At 46.1% G+C, this 14,987-nt stretch overlaps 1 protein-coding gene across 7 annotated transcripts in view; it reads left to right on the top strand.

Moving 5' to 3' along the window:
- The window catches only part of COL20A1 (collagen type XX alpha 1 chain), a 295,073-nt gene that overhangs the window by 47,116 nt on the left and 232,970 nt on the right, over positions 1–14,987 (top strand). For all 7 annotated transcript variants that reach the window (XM_063959238.1, XM_063959233.1, XM_063959236.1 and 4 more), the window contains 3 exons: positions 229–361; positions 4,251–4,390; positions 9,061–9,193. In XM_063959238.1, coding sequence (XP_063815308.1) covers positions 229–361; positions 4,251–4,390; positions 9,061–9,193 — 406 coding nt within the window. The remainder of the gene's footprint in view (positions 1–228; positions 362–4,250; positions 4,391–9,060; positions 9,194–14,987) is intronic.

Raw genomic sequence — 14,987 nt, 5'->3', positions numbered from 1 at the left:
GTGAATTACCCTAACCACCACCAGAACCAGCATTTTCATGCCAGTGCTTACCAGACTTATAATTTGCTGTTTTCCAGGCTGTGCTGAATAGATCATTTAAAAAATAATAATAATAATTGAAAATAAATACTAGGAAATGTGAACATTCTCTTTAGTAAAGCAACCGCATCATTGAGCCCCTCTTTCTATTGTTTATTTCCATATCAGTCAGGTTGTTTGCATTTGCAGGTTGAAGTCCCTGTTGGTAGCACATCCGTGACCTTGGAATCATTGACCTCACAGACTCTGTACACTATCACTGTTACGTTCATACAAAGAGGGCCAAGGACCATGTCTCTTCTGAGTGGGAACATTACAACCTGTAAGTGGCAGGATGAGAAACTTACCCAGAGAAATCTGTCTATTGCCCAATTTATACCTCTTGCATTGGCACCGCCAAGATCCTGTATCAGCTGTGCCCTTGGCTGTTAAACCAGCCTGCCCTTGCTCTTGCTGGAAGCTGTTTTACTTTCAGAGACGTTGCTACCTCATGTTATTGGTTAGGGAAATATTTTGACTCAATGCACATTGGTCAATTACTGTTAATTACAGAGCTTGGACTGAAATATTTTAATAGCAGATACACAAAACCTTGAGGGACAAAAGTGATTTGTCCATCAAAGGCTTCGTACACATATGGCTGAGGCAGCTCTGTCCTTGGGTTTTGTGTATCCATGTGATTATTATTCTGTAACTGTTTTCTACCATTGAGTTAACCTGCTTTACAGCATGCCAGGCAACTGCAAAGGATCTCTACCTTCAAATGACTTTTTATTAATTGTGCAACTTTTACTAGATACATTGGGCTACATTTCAAAAAGTGTGTAGACCATAGATCCAAACTCACAAATCTAAAACTTTATTTTTAAAGTCTCAGTTAAATATCTGAACTGTGACCAATTAATTTCTCCTCAGATTTAACGCCGACATTTCTGATTGTGGAGTTAACTAGATCAATCTTTAGAATGTTAAAGCAAAGTACTTAAAATTCAAATTTATGAGCTTAAATTCACAAATGCTGTCTGGAGAACTGACAGATCTGACTGGGATGCGTTAAGCAACCCAGCTGTTGGGATGCTGGTGGTCATGTGGCAGATGCCGGGGGGGGGGGGGGGAGGGGGGAGGTGGTTATGGTTAGGCACTAGGGGGGTGGTCAGCCATAGCCTCCTCCCCCAAGGGTTAGCTGTAGCCAACCCCCCTGCCCATACCCGAGGGATAGGGTGGGGGCGGAGAGTGGGTAGGGATACTTACCCCTCCAATGTAGGGATCTTCAGTCAGGATGCTGCCGTCAGTCATGTAACCCGGGGAGATTTCGTATGTATTCCATCTGACTATTTAACAGACCATACAAAATCTTGCTTCCTTTTCTGCTGTGTCTTTATATATACAGGCAAATTAGTTTTACTATGTTGTGCTCGAATATGGCACACACACTACTGGCCAAAAGTGTTAGAACACCCTTATTTTTCTAGTTTTCTTTTTCAAATTTAAGATGTTCAGTGAATAACCTGAAATTATACAAAGGTAAGCGTTAAGCTGCAAAAGATGGCTACTTTGATTAGTAAAAGATTAAAGGTGTGTACACACGGTGAGATAAATCTATATAGTCAAAATCTTAAGGAAAGTTAGTGCACATCAAAAGGTGTTAAGGTGTGAACACACACGGTGCGATTTTTCTTACAATTTTGACTATATAGTCAAAATCGTAAAAAAAAATATAGTGCATATCGCACAGTGTGTATAGTCCTTGCGATGCCGATGCGCGGCCCCACGGGATCGGTATTGTAAGGCTAGATAGACTGTGCAGGCAAGTCAAACTTGACTATCTAGTGGACTATCTAGTACAAAGTATAGTCAACATTAGCACTTAGGCCCTCATTCCGAGTTGTTCGCTCGCAAGCTGCTTTTAGCAGCATTGCACACGCTAAGCCGCCGCCTACTGGGAGTGAATCTTAGCATCTTAAAATTGCGAACGAAAGATTCGCAATATTGCAATAAGACATCTCTGTGCAGTTTCTGAGTAGCTCGAGACTTACTCTGCCAGTGCGATCATTTCAGTGCTTGTCGTTCCTGGTTTGACGTCGCAAACACACCCAGCGTTCGCCCAGACACTCCTCCGTTTCTCCAGCCACTCCCGCGTTTTTCCCAGAAACGGTAGCGTTTTTTCCCACACGCCCCTAAAACGGCCTGTTTCCGCCCAGAAACACCAACTTCCTGTCAATCACATTACGATCACCAGAACGATGAAAAAACCGTGAGTAACATTCCTAACTGCATAGCAAATTTACTTGGCGCAGTCGCAGTGCGAACATTGCGCATGCGCATTAAGCGAAAAATCGCTGCGATGCGAAGAAAATTACCGAGCGAACAACTCGGAATGACCACCTTAGTCAAAATCGTACATAGACAAAATCGAGGGAAATCACATAGTCAAAATCGGGCATAGCAAGGATCTCACCGTGTGTACACAACTATAGACTAAACTTTCAGTTACAAAATAATGCTATGGTTTGTTTTGTTTCTCCATTTGTTTCTTTTTTCTGTGCTATCATTTCAGAGTACATTTGATATATTAAACTGCTTAATATTGGATAAAAATGAGGGAGATTTAAAATTTTGCCTGGTAGTGTTCTGTGCCTATTTTAAATACAAATGTATCTATTTAAAATGTATCCAAAGCAGAGAGCAGAACTGCATTATATTCCATTACATTAAAAATATAATTCTGCCTTATGATATAAACATATAGCAGAGAAGGGATCCGGTTAGGATCCCGGCTGTCGAAATACAGACGCCGGCATCTCAAATGAGATCACAGTCCCAGTGCCGGCATCCCAACACCTGGGATCCCAAATGAGCCGACGGCATCCCAACTGCCGGGCCGCCGGAGAGGTAAGCTACTGGAGAAGGGGGGAGGGTTAGGATTAGGCTGTGGGGGGGAGAGGGTTAGGTTTAGGCTGCGGGAAGGGGGGGGAGGTTAGGATTAGGCACCACTGAGAAGGGCTAAGGTTTGCCAGCAAGTGGGAGCCGGGTGTTAGGTTTAGGTTGCAGTAAGGGAGGGTTAGTTTTGGGGGGGTTAGCATACTTCCTGACCCCTGTTGGGATTCTAACCATCAGGATGCTGCAGTTGGTATTCTGACCGTCGGTATCCCGAGTGCCGGCATATCAGCCCCAACCCGCAGAGAAGGCAGTCAAGAAGATGAAGCAATTTTTCTTGCAAATGTTGTGGGAGGGCTAGTATCTCATCATCTGAAGGTGGAAAATCCTTTTATGCACATTTGATTTTTGTACAGTGAACAGTTCTTTTTTTAAACTTTGTGTACTAGGTAACTATAGGCGTGAATGCTCCTACACGAATGATAGGTAAACCACTTTTATCTTTAACATGGGACCTGATTCAGGTGCGGTTGTAGAAAGCATAGCTCCTTGGAAGGGGATACGTATGATTTGCCAGCGAACGGGATGCCGGCTGTCATGATCCAACAGCTAAATCCCATCCACCAGAATGCTGGCAGCGAGGCGGGTGCTGAAAAGCCTCTTGCAGGCTCGCCACACTGCGGCACAGGTTATATTCTCCCTCTGTGGGTGTCGTGTACACCCACAGAGGGAGAATAGCCTGTGTTGCCGGTATTCTGGTGGTAGCATTTTACCCCCAGGATCCCGACTGGTGGTATTTTAACCGCTTCCCCTTGGAATAGCAGTGATGTTTTCATATGGTAATGTAGCAGGAGACGTTCGGTATAAGTAGACGCCTCCTGCATGCATATGTGATTCACTGCTATGTCCAGGGATGCATGATTGAATCACCTGTGACACCATTGGCCAGCTGAGTAACCCATGAGGTTCTGCAGACTGTACACCGCAAGTCCATTGCTGAGGCCAGGAAATCTCAGTTTATGACGGCACCGTCTTAGGCACTCCCACAAAAAAGAGGCCACATGTCCCCGTTTTGTGAAATGAAGGCCATCGCCGCTACTCGCCCTCAAACGGCTGCAAACTGACAGTCAATTGATGTCTGCAGCCGTACTACATCTGAAGACACAGGGCCATACTAAACATGCGTAGTATGGGTCAGGCGCATGCGCTTGAGCTCTATTTAAGAATACAACCAGACCTGAATCACTCTCATGGTGCACTATGGTTCTTCTCCATTTAAAATATTTTTTGTATGTTCCTGTTTTATTTCTGTTACTGAATGCAATGGTTTGCAGTGAAGGTTCCGCCTCCTAGTGGTGTAAAAGTGCTAGATCTCTCTGATGACAGAGCTACAGTGTCATGGGATCCAGGTGCCAATGATGTCACTTCACATCTGATCAAGTGGATTCCTCTGAGTGGGGGTAGACTAAATCAGGTACAGTACCACACCTGCATATTTATGTGTGCTGTAAGAATCTGTTGGTGGTGTAGGAAGCACTTATTTGTGTGGCCCACTTTACCATAGTGGCCCCAGCCCTGAATTGACCAGTGTGGCCTGGTTCCCACTATGAAAGGGGGACACCATGCTTGGAAACTATGCTATGTTATGCGGTGATTGGTAGATATGTTAGCAGGTGATGGGGGTGTCATGCTCATGTTTATTTTGCTTTTATTTGTTATCTGGTATTTATCCATTGTCTGATCAGTGACAACACAGAGACATTTATAGTAAGGGGCATTTTGCAGCTAGTGGAAAGCCTAGAGTGCATGCAGTGTCTCGTGGGAGGTTGGTACGGATGCTCTCTGCAGTTTCAGTACAGACTGGTTGCTTGCCAATTCCAAATACATACTGTATAAAGGAATTTGCAGTCTTAAATATTTTTTTCTAAATACTTCTATCTATCTATCTATCTATCTATCTATCTATCTATCTATCTATCTATCTATCTATCTATCTATCTATATATATATATATATAAAATGGATGGATGTGTATGTATCTTCCAGTATATCTCTGGAATGCCTGGAGCAATTTACACCAAACTTGGGGGCTAATTCAGACGTGATCGCTGCTGTGCATTTTCGCACAGCGGGTGATCGGGTCTGAATTGTGCATGCGCAGGCACCGCAGTGTGCCGGCGCATACCAGAGATGCGATCGGTATCTCAGCCCGGCGATTGCCTCTGCCTGATTGACAGGCAGAGGCATTCGCTGAGCGGGAGGGGGTGGGCCAGTGGCATTGGGCCACCATTTTGGGGGCCGGTCTGGTAAACGCAAGCATGCCCGGACCGTGCGGGTGGCGGGCCACGGCGACTATGTGATGTCACGCACAGCCGCTGCGACACGGAGAGTGACGGGTAGCTCCCTGCCAGTGCGCAAAAGCTGCGCTGGTAGGGAGCTACTCTTCAGGTACAAGAGCATCGCTGCAGTGTGATGCTTTTTTACCTGTGCAGGGGGGGGGGGGGGGGGGGCAGAGCCAGACATGTTGGGCTGACTAGCCCTGTGCTGGGCGTCCCCCCGCATGTCTGTGAAAGTGATCGCAGATGTGCTAAATATAGCACATCTACGATCAAGTCTGAATTCCCCCCGTGGTACACATACGACTTACAACCTGGAAAAAAATGCTGTGGGGGTAAGACACCCCTAGGGGTGTGGGTGCGAAGGGGGTGACATGTAAAAATCCATAACAGTAAGTTTCGTATCTAGCGCCCTGCTTGTTTGGATATCTGTTGTGGCAGCAAAGTTGTAAAGGAGGTAAAACCCAAAACCTCTAGAAGTATACAACGTGGAGATATACAACTGCGCCTGAGTCAATTATGATAATGAATGTATATGCAATTAATGGACATGCATGATTTTATTGATAAAATATTATTAATAGAAATGCTACTTGAAATAATAACCTACACACTGTATTCTTTTGAGAATTAAAACGTGTTTTTAATCAAAAAACGGTGTATTAAATCCACCTGATGCATGCATATGAAAATAGAATGAAAAATATTGAAGAAAAAAAAAAGGGGGGGGGGGGGGTTTGGGGAAAGAAAAACAGTTTCAATTTCTGCAGTGTTTAAGAGGAGGAAAACAATAACAGAAATGTTACTGTTTGGTAGGTTTGGAAGTGACACACACTGCAGTGACTTTTCTGTAATACACTCAGACCGGTGGCGTCCCACCTCTGTAGTGATAATGTCCTTCTAAATGTCTATATGTCCAGAGCCGATATGGTTGTGAATATAAATGTCCTGTGGAGGTTCCAGAAAAGAGTGTGGGGTACCCCTGGTGGACCGCTGGCAATGTGGGCTGTGACTGGGGCTGGTACTAAGGTAATTAGGACTCCGGACGCACAGTCTTCCCTTGCGCCCCGATCAGCCGCGGTGTCGCTCTAACAAGCGCACCGTGGTTCTCAGTAGTGATGAGCGGGTTCGGTTCCTCTGAATCCGAACCCGCCCGAACTTCAGTTTTTTCTTCACGGGTCCGAGCGACTCGGATCTTCCCGCCTTGCTCGGTTAACCCGAGCGCGCCCGAACGTCATCATCCCGCTGTCGGATTCTCGCGAGACTCGGATTCTATATAAGGAGCCGCGCGTCGCCGCCATTTTCACACGTGCATTGAGAGTCATAGGGAGAGGACGTGGCTGGCGTCCTCTCCGTTTAGAGAAGAGAGAGACACAGTAGAGACGAGAGAGACACAGTATTTTGGGGAGCATTATTACTATTAGGAGGAGTACTACTATACTACTTGCTGAAGTGATATAGATTCTCAGGGCAGCTGGGACGCGGTCACCGTCTTGGAGAGAGAGAAGGGAAAATGCTTCTAGCCCTGTTGGGCTGTCCGCTTTGCCTTCTTCTCTCCTACGAGAAATTGCAGCGGTCACGTGACCGGACCGACCCGGAAGGAAGAGAGGTCACCGAGGAGAAGCGAAACCGGCTGCGGGCAAGAAGAGGACAGACGGAGCTGAGGAAACAAGGTAAGGGACCCTGTAAGAGAGGAGAAGGCAAAGCTGACAGCAAACAGGGCTAGAAGCATTTTCCCTTCTCTCTCTCAAAGATGGTCACCGCGTCCCTGCTGCCCTGCGAACCATGATGCGCTTGTTAGTGCGACACCGCGGCTGGTCGGGGCGCAAGGGAAGACGGTGCGTCCAGAGTCCTAATTACCTTAGTACCAGCCCCAGTCCACATTGCCAGCGGTCCACCAGGGGTACCCCACACTCTTTTCTGGAACCTCCACAGGACATTTATATTCACAACCATATCGGCTCTGGACATATAGACATTTAGAAGGACATTATCACTACAGAGGTGGGACGCCACCGGTCTGACTGTATTACAGAAAAGTCACTGCAGTGTGTGTCACTTCCAAACCTACCAAACAGTAACATTTCTGTTATTGTTTTCCTCCTCTTAAACACTGCAGAAATTGAACCTGTTTTTCTTTCCCCAAACCCCCCCCTTTTTTTTTTTTTCTTCAATATTTTTCATTCTATTTTCATATGCATGCACATTTTAATTCTCAAAAGAATACAGCATACTTACCTACTCTCCCGGAAGCTGCGGGAGGCTCTCGTTTTTTGGGGTAGCCCCCCGCACCCCCGGAAGAGTGGGCAGGTCTCCCGCATCCTGCTCGCACCCTAGTGATGCGGGCAGGATGGAGAGAGAACCTCCCGCGGGTCCGTCGGGTGGAGAAGGGGTTAAAATGACGCAAATCGCGTCATTTTAGCCCCGCCCCCTTCTTGTGGACCCGCGAATCGCGGCATTTCCCGATGCGGGGGCGGGGCTTAGTGATGTCACAGTCCGGCCCCGCCCCCCGAAGAAACCTGCAGCGTCTCCTCTCCGGGCTTCTCCCGGAGAGGAGAAATACAAAGTCGGTAAGTATGGAATACAGTGTGTAGGTCATCATTTCAAGTAGCATTTATATTAATAATATTTTATCAATAACATCATGCATGTCCATTGATTGCATATTCATTCATTATCATAGCAGTTGTATATCTCCACAATATAAAAATCCATAGTTTTTGTGGTCACGAATGCCTGGAGCAATTTACACCAAACTTGGTACACATATGACTTACAATCTGCAAAAAAATACTGTGGGGGTAAGGCACCCCTACGGGGTGGGAAGGGGGTGACATGTCAAAATCCATAGTTTTTGGGGTCTCTCAGATGATTAGTGACACTCCGATGCCGTTTAAGTCCAAGTTCAGCCCCCATCATCATAGGAGTGAGAAGGGGTGAAAAATAAAATGTCCAAAATGACTGACGTTAGTGTAAAATTATGCTGGCGCTATAAGCTTCAAACTAACAACTATATAGCCCAGAGGCCCATTACATAGTGACCCGTGGGGGAACAGCTCCCGTATAGACTACACCTGGCTCAGGTGAAGAAATAATGACAGCAGTCGCCAGTGTGTGCAGGGGGTGGGGGATGGGGCAGCCCTGCTGCTGCTTCCACACTTATCCACGTCAACTGACTCTCACACAGATCCACCCGGTCCAGGCTCTCCTCCGCTCTGCTACTCACTTTCCGCCAACTGATCTGCAGCAGCGCAATGCGGCTCCGTCCCCAGCTACACAGCAGCAGCGATGATAAGTCGCATCAGGGTCGCTGCTCCCTGTGACTACCCTCCTGCACAGCTGCTACTGCTATAACTACTACTGTCACTGTACAGGCCACTGACACCGGGGGCCACAGCGGCACCGCTCATGGGTAACCCAGATGTCTCCCCACCGGTGTACCCGGCGCTTGCTGCCGTGTCCGGCTTGGGGAAGGGGTGATCACGGGAGGTTCCCAGCAGCGGGCGTCCCCTCCGTCTCTGGGCTGCTCCCTCCGGGTGCTGCTGCCTTGCTGGGGGATGGGTGGTCTTAGTTTACCAGGAAGTCCTTCAAAATGAAAGTTATACGCATGGAAATACTTGAAATTCCATAGCAAATCACGGGTATTCAGCTAGTATAGTATAAAATAACCTTTAATCATACAGAAAACTGATGACTGTAGTTCTACAAAAGTTGAAGAGCCATAGGTTGTCCAAGCCTGCTGGGAAATGTTAGATATAATATCAAATCTAGTGAGTTTATCCATCTCTTGTTTATCCTTACCTAACAGATGTCGACCACTGGCAAAGAGCACACAGCAGTCCTCCTTGACTTGGAGTACAACACTGAGTACCAAGTGTCCATCTCTGCTAGGTACATAGATGGATCACAGAGCGATGCGTCTTCACTACGCTACAACACAGGTGACCTTGCACTAAAGCTATGCTTAGCAATGTGTTTAGAGGGAAAAATGCTAAGAAAGAAGACACATTATAAAGCTGCAGTAGACTTTTGTACCACCAGATGGTGATGCAGGTGTAGTGCTGATTGATGACAAATAAAGGTACAAGGACATGATTAATACTGGGTTTGTGTTATATACAGTATGTGCTGGGAATAAAAATAAATAGGGCCTGGTATTTGACAAAAAAATAAGATCTTTCGGCCAGGAACATGGATTTGACCCAGTGACAGTTCCCATAAACAACTGCTTGCAGTCGCCGATGTGCTGTATGGTGTCTAATATAAGACTGTGAGTGGGTGGAGCTATGAAGCAATGAGACCTGTTTAGCTGCTGGTCCACGTGCTGTGATTGACCCGTAGTCGGAGCCAAATTTGAACTGCCGCAGAATCATTGGACGAGCTTAAATCCTTGCAGATTCAAGCTCGTCATGTCCGCTCCATATTGCCGTGCAGCTCCTGGGAGGAAGATGGCATCTGACATCGGGCGCAGGTGAGGAACCTCCATCTCCGTTTCCTCTGCTGGTCACCCCTTCACATTTGAACCCATTCGTCCTTTGCAGTCCCTACAAAATCAAGGATGAGACCAGACAGAGTTGGGGTCCGCACAGCGAGAGCCAGGTACACTGCGGTTAGCCTGCTGTAAACACTTAGGAAGGGGTGCATATGCTGCTCTAGACATATCTGAAAAGTCAGGAGAGTGACACCACTAGTGGCACCCACCATTCGTCCTTGTGATCTTTCCCCTGCAAATGGTTTGACTTGCCAAGACTTCTCCAGTGACCTCATGATCTTTTCCATTTGCTCCCAGCAGCACTGGAACACTTGTTTGCAGTCGCCGATCTTCACTTCTTATCTCTGCCATTAAACGGATTGCTCCCAATCTGTGGTGTCTATTATAAAGCTCGCCGTGGCCGTGCTTGGCTCCCAGCCAGCATCAAGTTCAAACTGCCGCAGCCATTGGATGATCTTGAATCCTTGAATATTCAAGCTCGTAGATGTCAGTGTTGTATTGCTGCACCACTCCTGGGATAAAGTGCATCTGACATGGGCCCTCATTCGCTAGCTACTTTTAGCAGCCGTGCAAACGCATAGTCGCCGCCCACAGGGGAGTGTATTTTCGCTTTGCAAGTGTGCGAACGCGTGTGCAGCCAAGCGGGATGAAAAAGTTTTTTGCAGTTTCAGAGTAGCTCTGGACTTACTCAGCCCTTGCGATCACTTCAGCCTGTCTGGTCCCGGAATTGATGTCAGACACCCGCCCTGCAAACGCTTGGACACGCCTGCATTTTTCCAAGCACTCCCTGAAAATGGTCAGTTGACACCCACAAACGCCCTCTTCCTGTCAATCTTCTTGCGATCGGCTGTGCGAATGGATTCTTCGTTAAATCCATCGCCCAGCAACGATTCGCTTTGTACCCGTACGACGTGCGTGCGCATTGTGGTGCATGCGCAGTAGTAACCTGTTTGCTGCACTGTGAAAAAAACATCAACGAGCGATCAACTCGGAATGACCCCCATGGGGCGCAAGTGAGGGTCCCAATCTCTGTTTTCTCTGCTGAACACTCCTTCACATTAGATTTCCTGCCTTTTTATTTTCAGATATTCAGACATGGGACGTGACAAGGGGCATGGACAAAACTACAGTAGGATTTCAACCATTTCATTTCTCAGATTTTATGCCTGTGCATACTCCTTTATATGCCATCTGCTCCACATGTCCATACTTGCCCCTTTATATTCACCAGAGCTCCCTCATACCATTATATGCCAGCTCAAAATCCCCTCATGCCCCTTTATATGCCAGTCGGGAGCACCTTCATACCCATTTGTATATATAAGTGCTGCCCCCAAATGCCCCTTTTGCATTCAGTCTCCTAACATACCTACTAGCAGCATGTTTATGCTACTCTTTCACAATGACGGTGAGGCACAGTCACATTGCTGGCTCTAGTTGAATGGTTGGGTTCCCAGCGGTCGGTATCCCGGCAGTTAAAATGCCCATGCCGAAATTCCGACATGTCTTGGAATGCTTGTTGGAATGCCCAACAAGGTACACAATTCCGGTGCTGGGATCCCGAACAATCATCTACTGGCCCGCTGGAGAGGTATGCCGTGTGGTGCTAGGGTGAGGTTAGATTTAGGCTGTGGGGGAGGGGTAGGGTTAGCCTGCAGGAAGGGGGGGTTAGGTTTGGACGCCATCATGGAGGGTTATGGTTAGGCTGCGGGTGTTTGTGTGTGTGTGTGTGTGTGTGTCTGGGGGGTGTTAGGTTTAGGCTGCAGGAAAGGAGGTTAGGGGGTCATAAGGGGGGAAGGTAAGTATAATTACCTTCTCCCTGTCGGTATTATTACTGGCAGGATTCCGCGGGTGGTATTCTGACCACCGCCATCCCAACCACCGGCATTTCCAACCCAACCCATTGGAACTGGCTGCAGAAGATCTAGAAGCACTGCACTGAGCGAATCCAGTCAAGCAGGGAGTAGCAGGCTTCACTACAGCCAAAGAGGTGGGATGCGGGAGGAGAGAGGTCCAGCCAAAATGCTTTTGTGTTTTTTGGATACTGCCTCTGCAAGAATACCTGCCCTGTGGACTCCAGAAAGATGACTTTCAAGATTAAGAGTAATCCATGATCAATGGCTACCCTACTAGTTATAGTCACAGTACTGTATATATAATAAGAAGACACAAACATGTAGCAGGAGCTAATGTTACATGTATGTATGTGACATGTATGTTGGTGGTGCCAACGGAACTAGAACATATTGTAAAATGAGGTTGTTGTTATAATATTACAGGAAAATAAAACTGACACCTCAATCAGTACAACATATATATATATATATATATGTGCAATAAGGATGTATAACAAGCGCTAAACACCTTAAACGTTTACAATAACTGAATTAATATAACTTATATCGTGCATAAACATTTATGTCAATTCCCATCAGCACTCCTAAGTGTAGGGGCTGCAGCATAGACTTTCTTATTGACTCATATTTCAATAAGTCATAGGTAAAAATGTTCAATAGGGATAAAGTCTCTGCGCCTTCAGTGCTCTGGTGTGGAAAATTCCTTCAGTGTGCAGTAATATATATATATATATAATTAATTAATTAAGCTTCAATATATTAAACAGTACAGGCGTAGTAATTCAGGGACAGATGTATTAAGCTTGGAGAAGTGAAATAGTGGAAGGTGATAACGCACCAGCCAGTTAGCTCCTAACTGCCAAGTTACAGGGGCATATGTGTTAACCTGGAGATGGGATAAAGAAGTGATAAAGCAGTGATAAGTGCAAGGTGATAACACACCAGCCAATCATTACGAATTTGAAAAATGACAGTTAAGCCCCATCCACATGGGGAGATGTGTGCTGAGTGATCTAGCACAGACTGCTCAGCACACACCTCTCCCCCGCTCAGCACACAAGGGGGGACGCTCACTTCACACAGCAGTGAAATGAGCGATCTACTAGATTTGGCATGCATGCATGCCAAATCTAGAGTCCGCAATAGCGACACGCAGCTATGGGGCATACACACAGAGAGATCTGTGCTTAATTTCTAAGCAATCTAGCCACATTCCATAGACTTTTAGCATGGATCTCTCCGTGTGCACCCCTCTTTAGGATCTGACTGGCTGGTGCGTTATCACCCTGCACGTATCACTGCTTTATCACTTCTCCAGGCTTAATCATACCTCCCAACTGTCCCGATTTTCACGGGACAGTCCCGCTTTTTGGGCCACAGTGTCTCGCGGTGTGTGTGTGTGTGTGTGTGTGTGTGTGGGGGGGGGGGGGGGGGGGGGCAGTTGGGAGGCTCCTGTCACTGCAGCGGTGAATAGACGCTGTGCACATGCGCACAGCATCTGTTCACTGGAGACAGAAGGAGAGGGGGCATGCCAGCAGCTCAGAGAGTGCTGGGAATGCCCCCTCAGTGATGGATTCTGGGGGCGTGGCTCGCAATTGAGGCACCCCTGTGAAGCCACGCCCCCCTTTTTACAGACCTCGTCCTTTTTTCAAAATCGCCCGCGGCTGCGCCACGCAGATGTTCCCCTGGCTCAAATGTTGGGAGGTATGCTTAATACATCTGCCCCTCAATATCCAATGACTCTGAAATTTACACAAAGCATGTAACTCAGAGTGGTTCACCCAGGACTTCATCATGAATGTTCAATAGACAACTTGAGCCTTCCCTTCCTTGGTGAGCAAAACAAGATCATCCAACTCATTTAGGGGCATATGTATCAAAGCTTGAAGAGAATTAAAGTACCAACCAATCTATTTTTAATGGTCACTTTGTCAGGCTGTGTTTAAAAAAATGACAGGAGCTGATTGGTTATTACTTTATCTCACCACTTTATCTCTCTCCAAGCTTTGATACATATGCCCTTGGTTTGGAAATTAATTTCCTCATCTGTCATTTATTTACCACAGTCTATAATGACAGAAGCTGATTTTTCTTATACCTCTCTCTCAAAGGTTTGATACATGTTCCCCTTTATATCATAACAAATATATTTGACCCTGAAGTCTATTAATCATATGAGTTAGTATATAAATGAAATAAGATCAAATAAGCAGTGGTTTAGGAAACAATATAATAGCTGTTATCAACTAAGGCAGTGATGGCTAACCTTGACACTCCAGCTGTTGTTGAACTACATATCCCAGCATGCCCTGATACAGTTTTGTTATTTGGCCATGCTAAAACTGATGCAGGGCATGCTGGGATGTGTAGTTCAACAACAGCAGGAGTGTCAAGGTTAGCCATCAAGGAACTAAGGGGTGGTCCAAAAATGTCAGTATAGCCAGTTGTGAATGTGTTGATTTTAACTTCTCCACCTGGGCTCACTATACCGCAATCAGCCCCGCAGTGTATTTGGGAGAGGTAGAAGTAGATGTCTATTTATGTACTGTATCAGGAGCGTAAGTTCATACCAGGCACCCGGAGGCGATATAGATTGTGGTTCCCCCTCCCATCGGTGCAGTAGCACAGCTAATACCCTAAACCAGTGGTTCTTAAACTGTGTGCCAGGACACTTGCAGGGGAGCATAGGGTTGGTGGTCCAAGATAAATTCAAATTATTCAAAACCAGTGCTTGTGGCTTCCAATCATAAAATGTGTGGACAAACAGAAGCAAATCTTGTCCCCCACCACATAACTGAACCTAAATATGGCACACAAACACAATTTACTTCATTTAATATATTTTTCTAAATTTCTCAGTAAGAAACGTTTGGCCTAGGGGTGCCGTGAAAAAAATTCTTATACTCTAGGGTGGCATGATTCAAAAAAAGTTTGAGAACCAATGCCCTAAACCTTATTTCTAAACCCTAACACTAATGCTTCACCCTCACAATTAATCCTATGCTCTTAACACTAACACCCCAAATCCTGCCCCTAAAGGGGCATACACACGGTGCGATTCTGGCTATGAACGATTTTAGCTTAACAATTTCCCTTGAACTTCCCTGGAGTCCAGAACCAACGATATTGACTATACATACGGAACAATTTTGGCTATGAACGATTTTGACTGTATAGTCAAGTCATGTTTCAAGACAAAATTGAATGTGCATGCAGTCTATTTTTACCAACAATGACTATTCGCGGGAGCGCACATCATTCATCAGTGGTTCTATGCACACAGAACGATATGCACTAGTTTTTCTAACGATATACACTATATAGTCCATATCATTAGTTCATATCGCTCTTTGTGTATGCCCCTTAATACTCTTAACACTATACCCA

The sequence above is a fragment of the Pseudophryne corroboree genome, chromosome 3, assembly GCF_028390025.1.
Source record: "Pseudophryne corroboree isolate aPseCor3 chromosome 3, aPseCor3.hap2, whole genome shotgun sequence".
Classification (NCBI taxonomy): Eukaryota; Metazoa; Chordata; class Amphibia; order Anura; family Myobatrachidae; genus Pseudophryne; species Pseudophryne corroboree.
The sequence above is the reverse complement of the archived record's forward strand: the minus strand, read 5'-3'. Positions and strand labels throughout refer to the sequence as shown.